Below are 17,293 nucleotides of genomic sequence, written 5' to 3'. Positions count from 1 at the left end.
TAAAACCCGAAAGAAACGGAAAAAAGAGAAAAGTATGGTGTGCTATATTTAGATTCTGATGCAGGTTTACCAAATAAGCCAGGCTTATCTCAGTTAGTCTCGTGCAATGTAAGTTGATTTGGTTCAACTTAAAATCAGACTACCTGAAATACCTGGCTTATTTGGTAAATTAGTTTTATAAAAAAAAAGGCCCAGCTAACCATGACCAGTTCAAAACTACGAAAAACGCCGGATTTAGAAGGGTTCTAGAGGGGGAAATAAAACCCAAACTACCTTCAAATACTTTCAAAAACATTTTATTTGAAACATATCAATACACAAAGTGTTGTTCACATGCGTAATAAAATAATTTATCCCTAATATTAATGTCTCTCTGGCTATGACAGTCACCCAATGACTAAAATGTGATTGAAAAATGATCAGAATCATGAACTAGTGACATTCCTCTCCCAGTTCCTTTACCACGCTGACCATCCGAAAATAAACAATGGAAGCGATGGAAGTCTATAGAGAATAGCATGTGTACAAATCGCACAAAACAAAAAAAACCATACACTTTCAATGTTATTTTGGTATCCAATTTGCAAGTGAATCTCACAAAAGGTTCGTAAGATTCACCCATTATATTTTCTAGATGCTTTTGCTGAGCAAACAAAAACAAAGGAAAAAAAAGAAAAGAAAAAGAGATTAAAAGGAAGTGTTACTGTGAAAGTTAGTTAAGTGTTGGATTATTGCACAAATTCTTCAAATCAAATCATCTGATACACCCGTCAACCTATAATACACTTATTGTGTAACTCGCCCATTTTGAATGGGTTTTCAAAGCCTGAAATTAATTTGTTTCCTCAAAACAAACGCAGACTCTAAGCTATTTATATATACTCAAACATATGTCCTATATACAGCATCACTGGCTGTCCTGTTTATTAGAACTTTCAAAAGCAAAAAAAATATGATTGATTTTAGTACAAAAACTTTCATTAAAATCTCTGAACGCGCACCTTAAACTGGTTTTGTCTGAATACATACCCATCATCACAAAGATCGGACATTATATAATTAGTAAAAGCTATGGCTTTGAAGACAGCTAGTGCGATGCTGGACAAGTTTACGCAACATAGATTTTTTTTGATGCTCGTTTCATGTTTGTCCAATTAAACCGACTTCATTTCCTTGCTATAAAAAGGTTTGCATGTTATTTTAATTTAGCATTATATTTATTTATTTTTTTTGCTTTAACAGCATTTCGATATATACTGCAAAGAAAATATTGACCTAGGTGTCAAATATAACAATATGGGGGTCACCACATAATTAGATCAAATAATGGCAACCAGAATAGCAAAATTATGCACATATAACAGGCAAAACTTGAGGTTTTTGCAATTCTGCGGTGGTGAGACTGCAAGAGAATTGCTTAGCGTAGATGCAAATCCAATCCAGATAAATAAAAGGCAAGCACACAAAGCTACACATTTAGTTTGAGGATTTCTCACCGCTGGAAACTACCCAACCAATGAATAAAAGCTATTTTTGATGTTTCAACTCCATGAAGGAGGTTTCTGAAGGAATACTGGAATCTCTATACTGCTTTTATATTGATTTTTCCCAGACTAAACGTGAAGGTAGATACCAGAGTACCAATCTAATGGCTAGCCCTGACATGTTAAATGACCAAAAATCAAATAAAATGCAGAGAATCTTTTTTTTTTTTTTTTTTTAAAAACCCACGCTGACATAAATCCCTTTATAAAAGCTGCTCTCTCTATGATAGTTTGGGGTCTTCAGGGACAGGGGACTGGAAGTTGAGAAGAGAGATGGTCGGGTCTTCAGCTGGTTCTGACCCGAAATACGAGTCTCCCTCAAGCTCCAGGAGGATGGGCAGGTCGGGGCCACTGGTCTCGGTGCTGACGGGGTCAGGGAGAATCACAGGCTGGGACGTGTACTGGACAAGCTGCTTGCCTGAAAACATTAACAGCGCAAATTCTGTTTGCTGGTATTGAAACTACATTTACACCACAAAAAAAGTAAAAATTGCATAAGAAAAAAAATGGTTAATTGGCCAAAAAAAAAAAAAAAAAAAAAAAAAAAAAAACTATAACAGGTATGGTTACAATAAAAAATTACTACAGATTACTTTCCAAAATCTGTAGTAATATTTGATTTCAGTGCAAACAAATAAAAATACTGCTACCGTATTTTTTTACTTTTAAGACGTGGCAATCGAAACTGATGCTTCTCATTTTTTTGTGTGCATGTTTTTGCATTTTAAAACAAAAATACAGCATTCTGAATACCTGAATCTCCACTGTCCGCACCGGATTCAGTTTCTTTCATGGGTTCAGGCGACAGAAGGTCCTGGATCTGTATAGAGACGACATATGTGATTTAACTAAGACAGATTTCTGCAGATAAAAAAAGGAAACGTTGAAAGACACACAACTGCTTCTTTTGTCCAAAGTGGAAGTAAACTGCTTCACAGGAATTAACCCCGTAGCAGTCTACAGTTTAACAGCTTTACTTTTAGTGTGATATACAGTAGTCACTTGAAACCACGTCAAATATTTTCCGTGAAACCCATCAAACGAGTTTGTTCCGAGTCTTTGCATTCTGTTCCTTATGTGAGCTGTTAGACACTGAACTTTATTCACACTAGAAGTCTGCTTTCTCAGTTTCTAATATTTAAATAATATCTGCTTTATATTTTCTACAAAAAAAAGTGACAGCTGGAGGAATAAGTTAATAACAATAAATCAAATAAAAATATATAAGAGAATACAAATTTATATAAAATAAAAAATGCAAAATAAAAATCCATAAAAATAAAAAAAACTCACACTAGCCAGGCTGTCCAGATCCACATCAGCTGCAGATGATGTGAAAATCTGTGGAAAACAACAAACTGTTTAAGACCAACATCAAGAATATATTGCTAACATACAGTAATATGTAACCTATAAAGAAATATACACATACACATGTATGTTTGTATATTCATTCTTTGTATATGTGTATGCTTATTATTTACATGTATGACTGAACTGCAGCGATTTATACAGACATGCATACATAAATTATACATGCTAAAAAAAAAAAAACACTAGTTAAAGGAATAGTTCACCCAAAAATGAAAATTACATAAAATATATTTCACATAGCCCCAAGCTTCTTTTTTTTTTTAATCCTATCTCTTCCAAGCTTGGTAATGCTGGTGGACAGTGGCCATTTTATATAGGTAGATATTAGGTAGAGCTTCAAAATAATGGCCACTATCCACCTGCATTAGCAAGCTTGGAAGAACCAGAATTAAAAAAATAATTAAACAAAAAACTGGACTGTGTTCATCTGAAAGAAGAAAGTCATATACGCCTAGGATGGCTCAGAGGTGAGTAGTTGATGGTAATTTTTGGGTGAACTTTTGGGTGAAGTTAAAATAAATCTTTAAAAATCTTAAAAAAAAAAAAAAAAAAAAAAAATGACTGACAACAACAGACCTATTAGAATTTTTTTTTTTCCAAAATCGATACTCTTAGAAGTACTTGGTTCTTATTTTTGGTGCTAAAGACGTGAACAATATTTACATCAAAGAAAGACGAGGTGTCGAAGTTAATGGACTGAGCGTTGAGGATCTGCTGAAGGTTTTCTAATCCAGAGTCTATGGTCTCCAGATGATCACTTAGTTCGGTCCTGTGGTACAAACAGAAAACAAAAGAAAATCATCTCTCAAACACCGCGCACAAACCAGCCAGTTCCACTCTCCAAAAGCAGCCAATAAAACTCGATTTTGCTTCGGCAATAACAGGAAGCATTTAAACACTCCTATTAAAAAAACGGGAGAGAGGCCGGTCCCCAGAAAGATCAAAACTGTGACGATGATGTAATAGAGGGAGGCGGGGCTGGTGACCTCATCACGTTAGTATCCAATCAGAGGTAGGAGGGGAACAGGGATCAAAGGGTGATTGGGTAATTGGAGGATTCAAACCATGCGTCTTGTTTCAAATGCCGTGCCACACTCCGTACTTTCTTCCCACTAGACATAATAAATTGTGTGATCATGCCACTGCACTTCTCAAATTAAGTTCAGGAACCCCCCAAACACCCTACTCACGCTCCCTCCCACCTCCAGCACACCTGAGCCCACCAATGGCCAATCAGCATTCAGCATTTCTCAGGTATACTGGGGCGGAAATGAGCGAATGAGCCTGAAAAGACAAGCTAAGCGCAGTTAGCGCCTATGTGATCAAGCACAGCGTCAGGCGTTCTGGGGACGGATCGGCCGACTGAAATGCTGACCCGGGATGAGGCCTGAGGTGTAGAGACGAGGTGGAGAAGCCGGAGAAAAGGCGAGAGATCTCAGACATCTGAGGATAACTGAAAAGACAGAAGCACAACATGGCACTGGAGACAGCAGGGGGCGCTACACACATCAACAGGCCTCGTCTACAGTCAGAAACGGGGCTGTTTTAGGGGGAATGGGAACAAGAGCCAATATAGGAGGAGGTGAAGTACAGACTGTACTGAATTGGCTTTTTATTGAAGTCCAGGTGTTTTGAAGGCACCAGACATTGCCCGAATGGTTATAGAGGGTTGTAAAACTGCACTTTTAAAACCATTTCCTCAATAGAAAATCAATTATGTTCTTGGACAAACCTTAAATTCTTGTGAAAATGAAGTCTATCTATCTATCTGTTTTAGGTCTGTAAATAGGTAAAGCTGAACAATATCCAGTAAAGCACATATTAGTCGTACTTTTCAAAAAACAACTTGAAAATTAGACCGACTGCATTAGATTTGCACAGTAACTTAGCAACTAAGCAAATCCGACTCGACTCATGTGCAGCGTGATTATTTTGCATGCTAGTCATAGGTTTTATCAATTTGCAAAACAACAATCAAGAACGGATTAGCTTGCACTTGTAAAATAAAATTCCCTCTAATTCTGTGCCGTAGGGGCCATGAGACGAATTGACATCTGAAATAATGCACCGGATAGCAAGAAAATCTGGAAAAGTATTAGTATTAGTCACTATGCTAGTCTGCCAGGCTAAATCGAGCAGCCAAAGTCCACAAATAAGTCCAGCTGAACAGTTAGTTAAGAGCGGAACATTAAAAGCTCTAAGCTTTTCTGATTGACGCGGAAATGTATTGTTTACCCGAAAGTGAAAGTTCTGTCAATAATTTCTCACACATGCTTATTATTTGTACAAAAATTCAAAAAGAAACAATTTAGAAGAAGTACACAATGCTTTTTTTTTCCATATAATAAAAGTGAATGGTGACCATAAGTTTAAACGTTTTTTAAAAAAGGAAAAAAAGCACAAAATCATATAGTATCATATAATGATAATTATATAATTTACTATTATAGTTTTTCTTAATGTTTGTTAGTTTTGTTAAGTTTTTCTTTGAAATAGGTATTTTGTTAATTTTGTAATCACTTTAATTTTAACACTTGTCTTTGCTGATTGTGTCTGTGTAGTGCTTATTAATTTTTATTTTATTTAGTTTTAGTTATTTTATTAAATGAAGTTAACAATATGGCAATGACAATAAGAAATATTACTTTGGCAGCTCACAAAAAATTTAAATTTAATTTGCTAAAACAAAATTGTTTTTTTATTGTATTTTATTTCAGTTAACATTTAAGCAATTAAAAACGGCTTTAGTTTTAGTTTATGATAACTCTTGGGGAAAAAAGAAAACACTGTACAGTGTAATGAAGTCCTCTACACAATCCAAACAAGTTTATGGAAGGAATAGGATCATTTTGTGAGAACAGCCCAATAATTGTGATTCATCAAAATGTTTTTGCCTCGTTTGTGCCAGAAAAAGTGTTCACCATCCACTGTTCATTGTATTTAAAATAATATTTCAACTATAAAGAACACAGATGACACAACTTTCATTTTTGGATAAACAATCCCTTCCGAAGCCATCAGGATGTGGTCAAGAAAGGGCGCTATGGGAATAAAGTGTTACTCGGTAAGGAAAGACTAATTTCGAGCAGAGAAGCAGTAGCTTTGATCGAATGTGCATTTGTTGGTAAAACTCACTTGTCCAAGCAGGCCACGCTCAGACACCTCTGTTCGCTGGGAGGCGGGGTCGGGGCGGTGATGGGATCGCTCTCCTGGAGGATGGAGTTGATGAAGGTTGTGGGGGAGAGGGGCGTGTCCACAGGTACACCTGATACCGCCCCCACTTCTACTTCCACAGGACACACCTCCTCCACCTCAGGACTGTGGGCGGGGCTAGACGGCTCTTCCTTGATGTGGACCAATGGGCTTGTTCTGTGACAAACAATTTTTTTCATCATGAAGTGATTTTTTTCATGACCTTTGAAAACACTTGTAACTTTGATCTTGCAGTGAAATGTTTTTTTTGTTTTGTTTTTTTTTTTAGATTAATCCAAAGCAGCTTTACAAGTAGATGAATCTTGCCTGTCTTCGACCCACTCCTCTGTGGCCACAGGGTTGGACTGCGCCAGTTCGGTGATATCAGAGATGATTGGCCCCGTCTTGACAGGCGATTCTGAGGTGAAGACACCCGTTCCAGAGAAAGCTGTAGGGGAGGGCTGCACACAAAAAAACGTACACTACACTTAAACCTAGCGGCCATCGGTAAATTCAGCTCATGGCTTGAGATGCAAGCATGCGGTGCTCACAGAGATAGTGGGAGAAGACTCGAGCGAGTACTGCCGAGAGTATTTGGGCATGGAGTGCGTGGAGCTGCCATCATTTAACATCAAGGGCCTGTGAACATACACAATGAAAGAAAGAGAAGAATCCCACGTAAAACAAAGAGCAAAGAAAAGGAGTTAAAATGTTTAGCAAGCTATCGATGCAGATGTATGTGTTAATGTTAATCTAAAGTTGACTTGCATCTTTCGTTTCACTCCCAGGACTCTGTTGGACCGTGCCAGTGTGATCAAGAACTGAATGAGCTGTGGGAACAAAGAATAATCGATTATGACATTCTCCTGTACATGTAACTTCTTAAATGCATTCAGAAGATACTGTTTAAATGTATGGACAAAATAAACATTCAAGTAAAATATGGATGTAGACGAGTTTGCTTGGATTTAAAGAAATGTAGCATTTAGATCAGCTGATAAAAATATCGCAATAATCCACAGTCTATCAATGAGCATCTTGTAAAGTGAAAAACGCTGTGTTTATAAGATTCACATTCAACTTTAAGAAGGTTTTAACTTCAAACCATTACTTCTGGATAAAGTACATGACCATAATCCATAATAACAGTTCCTCCAGTGAAGTTGTATCACATCAAAATGCACATGTTTGCTTAAAACTGTTTTTTTCTGTGCATGTCTCTCCTGATTCAGACCAGATTCGTTTTTAACTGATGGAAACAACATTATGGACGAAGGACTGTTATTGTAGCTGGATTTGATTTGCAGCGTTTTGCTTCACAAGAAACTTACTGTGATGTTTTTTAATCAGCTTTTCAGACTCTCATTGTGACGGCACCCATTCACTGACAGAGGATCCACTGGTGAATCAAAATGAACCGTTTCACACTAAGACGTGTCATAATACGGAAGTAAAATGAGACGCTTCAGCAATTCAATTTTTACTTTAAACCGATAAGGCTGCCTGGGCGGATGGATTGGATGAACTTTTTTTTAACTGCAAAGGCTTTGCTGTGAAAGACGTTCACCAACAAATGTATGTGTCACTCTGAAAGCGTGAAAAAGTTCCGCTGATTTTACCTTATTGACGACTTTCTGCTGTTGAGCATGTTTCTGTCTCAAAGTGGCAACTTCCCTCCAGAGCGCTTCATTCTCACTGTGGGAGACGGACAGAAAGATGTTGTTTAATATTTTAAGGGAATGAGTGCTCTTTCAAAGTGTGAGGATTGAAAATCCAATGCAGGTTTTATTCACAATGAACGTGACAAATACGACACTAAACTCTGTAAACGGTCACTGAAAGATCTCTGGGGCGATTGAGCAATGCCTGCTTCTCTTAGACTCTGTTCCCTTGATGCTGATAAAATGGCATTTTAAGTGTGCGCTCACGAGTCCAGTATGGCCACAGGCGCACGGCCTGAACACAGTCCAGCACACAAGAACAAAACCACAGGCCAACACTGAACATCACTGTTGTGGAAGTGGAAAATTTAAAAAACTATGCAAACTGCTACACAAATACCTGTATGCACAGATGTGTTGCCTGATAGATCCGCTTAAAAGGCACAACGTATAGAAAACTTTATCCATACAATGCCGCACTTTAGTTTGAGGAGCGATTCTCACGATGACCTAATAGGGTTGTGACGGTTAATCTGTGTGTGACAACACCGGTAATACCGGTATCAGCGCGGTGGGGGTTCGTTTCAGTTTTCCGTCTTTTTTTCTTCGGGTTTAAATATCCTGTAAGCGCTGTGTCGGTTTCACCATTGCGGCAATTCAGCAAAAAGCTGTTATTTGCTTTTAGTTTGTTCGAGTTTTCCCTCTTTTTCTTGCTTTCCTTTGCTTTTAAATAGCCTACTTTAAAATACTTTAAAATAATAATAATAATAATTTGTGTACCTAAAATGTGTGTACTGTATTTGTTATGCGTACATAAATACACACACATGCTTGTTTATATATTAAAAAAAAAAAAAATTATATATTAAATAATGTAATATATATTTATTTTCAAATGATTGATATGAAATATACTGCAGTATATTTTGCAAGAAAATATCATTTTAGTCTTTATTTTCATGGTTTATCTAATGTGTTAGTGCTATTCTTTAGCAATTACTTGAAAAAGATTGCCAGGTAAATATGAAATTATATTTTTTGCCCCCTCCGGTGTAAATTTGACTGACATCATCTGCGTCTGACATTCATCTCGTGGACTCCCTGTGGACGGGTGTCTTATATCGAGCAAGAGTCGGAGATTGAGAGAGGACTCAGCTGCATTATAACCCAGCATCACTCGTCTGTAAAACAGCAGAGTGCAGGAAGAAGCTCTTTAAGAGTCCCCTCCTCCCATCAAGTGACCTTCCCCCGCTCACCCCTCAGCAGATGGGACGGGGGTTTATAGAGGCAGGTGTGGATTCCAGTAAGCAGCGTGATCAGACTCTTCCCAAATATCCACTCGGACTCAGAAGGACACAAATTTGAGACAATTACCTCGAAAATCTTGTTCACGTAAAACAGACTTTCAAAAACCCAACAACAATCCAAATAATAATCGAACTAAACAATAAAAACCTAAAATAAATAACTTTAATTTTTCAACTGTTTGGAGGCATTTTTTTTACTTTTTTAAAACTTTGTTTGAAAGGGAAGAAAAGAAGTTTTAAAAATAAAATACCAGAATATTTTACTGTTTAACGATATTTCACACTGAACTTTGTTCAACTTGATTTATGAATAAATTAGCCATTATGAATTTCTTTTATTCTACTATTTTTCTATACGTTGGCTGCATATTTATCCTGTGCTAATGTATTAAATGTGTTAAATAAATTTAACAACATAAAACTTATTAAACGGCATGTATTAAATAAGCACCATTTGGACAGCATTATTGAATATATTAAATATTATTGATTAAATTATTACCTACAGCAGCCATTCTGAAAGCATTCACTGACTTGAGTTTTAAAATCTACCATTATATTAACTTAAAACATACCTAAGGTGTTAGAACATTAGATATAAGGATGTTAAAATTATAAAAAAACATTTTAATTAAAATGACAAACATATTCAGAGGACTAAAACCCCATTATCTATGCAAAATTAAGTTAAGAGGTGACATATCCACACTGACCACTTTTTGTGTGTGTGTGTGTGTGTGTGTGTGTGTGACAAACACTAAAGACCCATCCAGCTGTGCGAGTGGAAAGTGACAAAATGCCTTGGGACAAGCTGAGAGCAGCTGCTGAAATACGTCACACTGGCGTGAGGATGGCCGTCCATTTTAGAGCCATGACTAACAGGGTTTAAAAAGGCGAAGCATTAATAAGTGGTCACAAACCCAGCTGAGATTAACCCACATTCACATCTTAAGCGTTACACTTTGAACTGCTATTGATATCAAGCCGGCGTAACTCTGGATAAAAACTAACCACCAGGCTGTGAACGAGCCAACTGTTACATCAGTCAAACTTTTCCCGCTAGGTTTAGCAACTACAAAAAACATTTAACAAAAATGAAAAATAACAAAAAATAAAACTAAAAATAAGAGCAGAATATTAAAAAAATAATAATTATTATCGATGACGTATAAAGGGCAATTATTTTTACTTTAACCTCAGTATGCATAAAAAAAAAAAAAAAAAAAAAAAAAAAAAAACAGAATGACTAAACAGATGAACTCACAGTTCTGAACTTAATTTGGAAGTGTATTGCAGGAAAGCGCAATATTAAAATAACACCGATCTGAATTTCTACCCCAGTTTGAAAAAAATAAAAAAATAAATATTTATAAAATATCTAAAATATAATTACTAAATAAAATAAAATCATTCACAATTCTAAGATTACAAAGCAAGCATCTTAGGCAAATATATACAAAACATACACAAATAAAAATCTAAATGTATTATTTTAAATGTTATTAAACATTTAAATAATTTTTATATTTTTAATATTATAACAGAAAATAGAATTTATTTAATAAGGATAAAGGCTTGCCAACTGTTACATCAGTCAAACTTTACCCAGCAACTTTAACCAGTTTAAGTCTAAATGAATCCAGAAGCGGAAGAGGAACTGAAGAAAGAGTGAAAGGTTTGGGCCAGTCCTAAACGCACGATGACTTACTGTTTGAGGGTGCTGATTTTGGAGTCCATCGACTCCTGCTTGCCCTTCATGAGCTGGACATCTGTGATCATTTTAGACATTTCGTCTGTGTTCAACTTGAAGTCCTCGTGCTTAATATTCGACACCTGCAGACGGACACAATGAAAACGTCAAAGATACGGACTGAAGAGCTTGCGTGCGTGTGATTGGAGGGCTTGATTCGAGTCCGTCGCGACCCGTTTCTGAACCCTCACGTAGTGGAAAGCATGTGTTAACGGTTTGATTTCCACCCGAGCTGGACATTTGGACAGAGAGGCAGAGGAAAACGCTATAAATCGGGAGGGTTGGAAAGCGGAGTCGATAGAGCATCACAGCGACGCCAGATTAAGTGCCCCAGAACCTCGGCCTCTAATCCACACGTCTCCAGCTGGCTTCCTCTCAGACCTGCTGATTATCGCAATCTGTCACTGAGCCAACGGGGAAAAAGAGGGACACCGGGATTCAAAGTGGCCTGAGGAAACCCAGCAGAGCACATGGAAACCATCACACACACAAAAACTTGATCTGGTTACCAATGACCAGACTTCTGAATGGAAATATACAAACCACAATATCTGAGCAGAAGTGCAGCGTTTCATAAATGGTCGGCTTAATTCCTGCTTTCCATTTACTCCATCTATAGATTTGGTTTGGTCTGAGATAGATATATATATATATATATATATATATATATATATATATATATATATATATATATATATTCTCTCCCCTTAATTAGTATATTTTCAGCCTTAAATGTTTAATTTTAAAGGTTCTCAAAACAATGAGCATCTTTACAAAAGCATCTATCAATTGTGAAACATGTATCAATCATGATATATAAAAAAAAAAAAAATATATATATATATATATATATATATATATATATAAAAAAGTATAAATATTAAGATTTGAGTTTTCCTGTAAAAATGAGAGCTGTCATTATAATAAAACAAACTGATTCACGATCAATCCATTCATCTCTGACTATTATTTAGATATCAGAATGAGACATAACATCAATTTAGCAAATGTGAAAAACATATTTCTTAAGTTGAATAAAACAAGATGGATAACGAAATACATTTTTTTATATTTTGCATAATATTTACATGCCCTAGTTTAAAAACCTTTGTCCAACCTCACATTTATTAAAAGGCAGAAAATGGCAAATACATCACTCTAATACAAAAAAAAAAGCCTAAAGAATTTTGGAAAGCTTAGAGTCCAGTAAGAAAAGTTCATTTATAATCCCACGTTATTATGTTTTCACTGCGGGAGAACATAATTCTGGCAAAAGTTTATTCATAAGTGAAATGCTGCAGGTTTCAAAGCCAAACATGAGCACCAGGGAATCCCCCAAAACCCAGATCAATTCAGACCGCATTAGTGGTCTGACATCATGACCGTGTCCTAAATGAGCTTCAGCCTGACCGTAAAGCTGCTTTGGATCAAAAAAGGCCCTCCGAAATACCAACTAATTACAAAAACCTGGAGGTCATTCAAAACTCAAGGTCACTGCGGCTCCTCTCTCATAAACACCCAGCTCATATACTGTCAGAAGTTTCAGGAAAGGCAAGGGTTTCTACCTACCGTTGTGACTTTCCTCTTGATGTTCTCCAGCAGATGCTCCTGTCCGCGAATGAAATATGGATGCTGGAATTCAGTGTCATCTTTCTCTGGTTTTACCAGCCCACCCTGCTCAATGTGGACAACTTTCCGAAATCCATCTATGAGGAAGATATCAACGCGTTATAATCCCAGATATTGCATATTAACCGACTGTGGCTTTTTTGAGCTCATGTTTTTAAGTATACAGCTAAAAACGGGACCCAATAAGCATGCGAGTGCCTATAAATCATAAATAAAATATATTGTCATCAAATATATCTCAACTCTTAAATGTGGGCGATTTTGAGAATGTTTTTTGTGGGGAAAAAAACCCCACTTAACCTAAAATTGCATTTTAAATAAAATTCTTCTATATTTACTGCACCCAAAGTCTAAACATCCATGACATAAAAACTTCAGAATCAGAAAATCTGAATATATTTTTAAAGCACTTTGCAAAAAATAGTGAAGTCCTTAACGAAGACTTGAGCCGAGTTCGACAGTTAGGTACAGAATTGTCTTATACTTACACATATTGAGCTGGCGAACAAAACTGGCCATGTTATTGTGTTTAAAATATTTCGGCAGAACCTCTTTGGAAAACCTGCCCTGGTCGAACACGTGGAAGCTGTTACCGTTCTAAAAAAAACACAACAGAAATGATTAAAACATTAACAACAGATCTGCAAGATGCCCAAAAATTCTAAACAGCTTCGGTTCATTCTGAAACTGAAACAATTTGTAGTCTTTCCAGAAGTTAAGCTTAATCAAACGCAAGCATCGGGCAAATCCACTTATAATACTCCAGATTTAGGCAAGTGACAAATGCTATTAATTCAATACTTTTTACACGTTGTTTATTTTGTGTCTCTGGTTTAAGCCTAAACTGGTTAATGACGAAAATCTAAATCTAAACCGATAAGAAAAACCGTCTCAGGCCCTTTTAACCCACGTATCTACAACAGGGCTTATAACACAAGATAAAAACTAAGAGTAAATTCAGGTCCCGTGCCTCCATATCAGAGGTTATTTTAGGACGTGCCGTTTCAGGCCTACACTAGCTCATCACAAATGAATCTAACTAGCGATACAGATCTGCAAACCTCCCTCAAACCACCTGAAAGCCACGTTAGGGCTCTGAACTTACTGGACTCCAGCAGATTAATGGGTCCGTGTCCGGATCCTCCACCAGCGTCCAGAGTTTAGTCAGAAACGCAGGTACATTACTCCCCGAGACCATCACACCTCCGGGCCCCACACTGTGATACTCCATCACAGACAGTTTAGCGAATGTTTCCGACGATAATAACACCTCTGTTATGAGTCACTGAAGAAGAGCAGAGTTGCACTCAGAAGTGTGGCTGTGCTAACGCAGATTACGCTCTTAGAATACACCAATCTGATTTTATATCCACCTCGGAGTATCCGGGTCCTATTTAGAAGGCGATATATAGGACTAAATTAATTGAAATAAGTGTTTTTGATCGTTCAAAAGTAGTGGAAATTTCCATTAAATCCCCACAGCGTAGAAACTGCGTAGAAACAAGCAGCGCTGAGAAGAGTCGCTCTGTGATGACGCCACAGTGACGCGTCGTTAAAAAATACCATGTTTTTTTTTTAAAAATCGTCTAGGCACAAACAACACAAGAAAAAAACGCTTAAACGTTAAGTTAATTTGTTTGCATGTGTTTAAAATAATTAATTTGTACAAACAAAATGTTTAACCGCGCACGCGTTCACCGTTGAACTTTAACCTTTCACTTCAGACGCAGTTTTAATAAAACGCACTCAAACGGAAAGCATTATATTTAAAAAAAACGATGTATTGTTAGAAAACGCAGATTAATCAAACTTGAGAAGAGTTTGTGTAAAAAAAAAAGTAAAACAAACCGACCGCGTCGCAGTTTGACCTTTGACGTCATAGATTCAAACCCACATGGTCGCGTTTTCAGCATGCGTCCGACTCACAGCGGCACCATGAGTAAATTAAAAAATAAGAAACGAAATTTAGAAGAGAACGAAGACGAACAGGTATGCTTTTGTATTGTATTTATGTAGCGTTGTTTCAAAGCAGTAAGAGGCAGTTTATACTTAACGAGTTATGTAATAACACGTGTGTTTATGAAGCGCGAGGTGTTCTGTCTTGGTGAGTTTGAGATTAATAGTACAAATTGAACTTTTTACGTATGTATTGCAAATGTAATGAACATTTTTAGACTGTCAGTAGTCACTTGCTTTCACAAAACCCGCGCCCGCTTTCCCTAACCCCGTTTATTTGTGTACTGTATTATATTATACTGTATTACATACTTTGTAGTCAAAAGTTTGGAAACACATGACAAGGTATATATTTTTCATGTTATCAAAAACCTTACCAATAAATGAACGCTTAAAATTAGGTTGCATCCAAATGTGAATTGTGCTTTTGTGGGAAATTCTTTATGAAAGCAACATTTGGTTTAAATGTGCGTTTATTGTTATGCAGTAATGAATGTGTTTTTTGTTTTTATGCGTCTGCGATGGTCTTTCTTTCTCAGCTGCCCATCTTTGATAAGGACGGTGGTAAAGATGGTCATCTAGACGATGGTGATGACGATCAGGGTGATCTGTCAGACAGTGAAGAGAGCGTCTTCTCTGGGCTTGAAGAATCAGGAAGTGAGGATGAGGAGGAGGAAGATGATGATGATGAGGAGGAGGAAGAAGAAGAGGAGGATGCTTCTGAAGGAAAGAGCTCTGACGTAGAGGAAGATAAAACAGTCAAGGGTGATGAAGACAATCAGCTCTCTGCCAAAGAAGTCATCAAACCTCAGGTAATGTAAACCATTTTTTGTTAAGACATTTTTTTTGGTGGAGAGTCATAATTGCATTTTAAGTGGTCAAATACACTATAAATGTATATTGAACTGTACCGATATTGTGCAGAAGACAGATTTATGTCACGCAGCTCAACAAAAGACTCAACAAAGTACTCACTGGTGGTGTGAAATTGTGTTTTGAAGGATTCGATAATAAACTCGTTATTGGTCCATAAAGTTCAAAATACTCCGGTGGATATAATCGTACATAATATCAAAGTTGCATACCAAAAAACACCTGGCTTATATATTTATTCTTTAGCCCGTGGCTGCACATCGACACCATCAATAAATGCATGAACGGAAAGTTTTAGTAGCGGAGGCGGCATGATATTGTGCCATACGCATAATAAGTCTGCCATCTTCTTAATGCACAATTTCCTCTTCGTAATCTTGATCTCTGACCTGCAAAAGCCAGTCAAGACCTATAGTCTTTTAAGCAGCGTGAATAATCTCACTGACAGGAATATTCATTTCAATCAAACCTCAGCGTGCAGTTATGTGATTTTAGTGATGAAAATAGAGGGCATGTTATCATGATTAGCTGGTAGTGGGACGTTCTGATTTGATCAGACATGGTAGTTTGTCTGGAAGTTTTCTGCTTTCTATACTGTGTATGCAGCTCGTTGGCCTGTGCAGATGCGATTTCCATTAGAAGTGTGTTTGTTATTGCCAAATGCATTGCGTTTAGCTGAGCTTCTGTCATAAGGAGCGTCAGATTTCCAGACAGTGCTTCCGAAGCGAACTTGGACAATTCAGCCAGACAAATGTCTGCATGTCATCTCATTTTGTAACGTTATATCAAAGCGGCTTGCTTTAACGAAAAATAGCAGTATTTATTAATTCATTTAACAGATTTGTCTAGTTGTCTAACGTGATCGCGAGGAAGCGATAACAGGAGAGGTGCTGAATATAGTACATTACAAACATTTACTGACCTCGTGTATTGATTGCATTAAATAATTAAACTCAAAATAGTTAAATTCCATAATTCCAGACTAAATAAATTTCTATGATGTTTCCGGCGTTCAGCATTCACAAGTAGCACTTTCAGCACAATTAAAGTACTTGCATGACGTAACTGCGTTATAGTCATTGATGACTTTTTGTGGAAATCACGCTTTTAAAATTCCCTCAAAATAAGAAAGTATAAACAAAACAAAAGAAAACCAAAAATGCATGTTGATTTTTTTTTTTCTCTCGCTGTTCTAGGTTGTTTAAAAAGACGTTTCGTTCATGCTAAACTTGAACTGTGTCTGTATATATTTTGAATGCAATTCATGTGAACTTAACATAAATATAAAGGACAAAAATACGTGTTTCGAGATCGAGACAGAGATACACTTTCTCATTCACTGCCACAAATTCAAAAGGTAAGAGACCTGTTCATAAACAAATTCATAAAGAACTTTCTTTACAGCAATGATTGAAGAGGAACGAATGAAGATAATAGGAGAGTGACAGACATTGGCTGTGAGATATCTCTGACCTCAGCGTGTCTCCTGTGATGAAACAAAATTAAGTCAGCTTTGAGGGAAAAAAATCATGCTGGATTTGAGCAGAGATAGTTGATTTGGCGTTTCATCGTGTAATGCAGTTACGTTCTGATTTCATTTCCACTTCGGTCCTGAGTGAGGAAAGATCTTCACTCTCTAGCGCCTTCTAATGGTCCATCGCTGATAGTGTGACCATAAGACACAGTTCTTATTATGGGAATTTTTTTGCTGTCTAATGTGTTTGTTAAAACTGGGATACATTTTTTAAATGAATAGATTCAATATTTTATATATATATATGTCTCTTTTGCAGCATTATGCATAATTTAATGCATCCTTGCATAATAAAATTTAGGTTTTATGTATATATTACTTCCCCTTTACTTATGAACCATAGTGTATACATAGTTTATTTATTGTTATTTATTTATTCATTTTAATTGTATACTTTTATACTTTAATTTTTAGTAATAATATATATTTTTCAATCTTGAATATTTATTATTATTATTGGACTAATCCTCAAT

At 36.5% G+C, this 17,293-nt stretch overlaps 2 protein-coding genes across 3 annotated transcripts in view; one reads left to right on the top strand and one right to left on the bottom strand.

Annotated features, from left to right (window-relative positions):
- Window positions 1-280: 280 nt before the first annotated feature.
- Window positions 281-13,991, bottom strand: hsf1 (heat shock transcription factor 1). 2 transcript variants are annotated; one of them, XM_043217826.1, is made up of 14 exons: window positions 13,563-13,991; window positions 12,946-13,054; window positions 12,398-12,534; window positions 10,787-10,911; window positions 7,730-7,805; window positions 6,879-6,940; window positions 6,662-6,749; window positions 6,438-6,571; window positions 6,054-6,287; window positions 4,294-4,371; window positions 3,582-3,687; window positions 2,838-2,885; window positions 2,298-2,364; window positions 281-1,962 (listed from the first exon to the last, which is right to left on the bottom strand). In XM_043217826.1, exons 1-14 carry the CDS (start codon window positions 13,686-13,688, stop codon window positions 1,766-1,768), a joined length of 1,587 nt encoding a protein of 528 aa, XP_043073761.1. In that variant the 5' UTR covers window positions 13,689-13,991; the 3' UTR covers window positions 281-1,765. The 2 variants fall into 2 exon arrangements, with proteins under 2 accessions (XP_043073761.1, XP_043073762.1); XM_043217827.1 differs by lacking the exon at window positions 4,294-4,371 and having other exon boundaries at window positions 13,563-13,990.
- A 307-nt stretch (window positions 13,992-14,298) lies between these two features.
- bop1 (BOP1 ribosomal biogenesis factor) overlaps window positions 14,299-17,293 on the top strand; it is a 68,801-nt gene continuing 65,806 nt past the window's right edge. The window contains exons 1-2 of the mRNA XM_043217829.1: window positions 14,299-14,446; window positions 14,953-15,225. Coding sequence (XP_043073764.1) covers window positions 14,369-14,446; window positions 14,953-15,225 — 351 coding nt within the window. The 5' untranslated portion in view covers window positions 14,299-14,368. The remainder of the gene's footprint in view (window positions 14,447-14,952; window positions 15,226-17,293) is intronic.

The sequence above is a fragment of the Puntigrus tetrazona genome, chromosome 19 (assembly GCF_018831695.1).
Source record: "Puntigrus tetrazona isolate hp1 chromosome 19, ASM1883169v1, whole genome shotgun sequence".
In the NCBI taxonomy this organism is placed as follows: Eukaryota; Metazoa; Chordata; class Actinopteri; order Cypriniformes; family Cyprinidae; genus Puntigrus; species Puntigrus tetrazona.
This window is presented reverse-complemented; position numbering and strand designations above follow the sequence as displayed.

Bases quoted from the DNA above. Each gene is read 5' to 3' on its own strand.
- hsf1 (XM_043217826.1), bottom strand. From the start codon at position 13,688: ATGGAGTATCACAGTGTGGGGCCCGGAGGTGTGATGGTCTCGGGGAGT. The intron at 13,055-13,562 runs GTAAGTTCAGAG...TGTTTTTTTTAG, and splicing joins CATTAATCTGCTGGAGTCCA to AACGGTAACAGCTTCCACGT. The intron at 2,886-3,581 runs GTAAATATTGTT...TGTTTTCCACAG, and splicing joins ACACCTCGTCTTTCTTTGAT to ATTTTCACATCATCTGCAGC.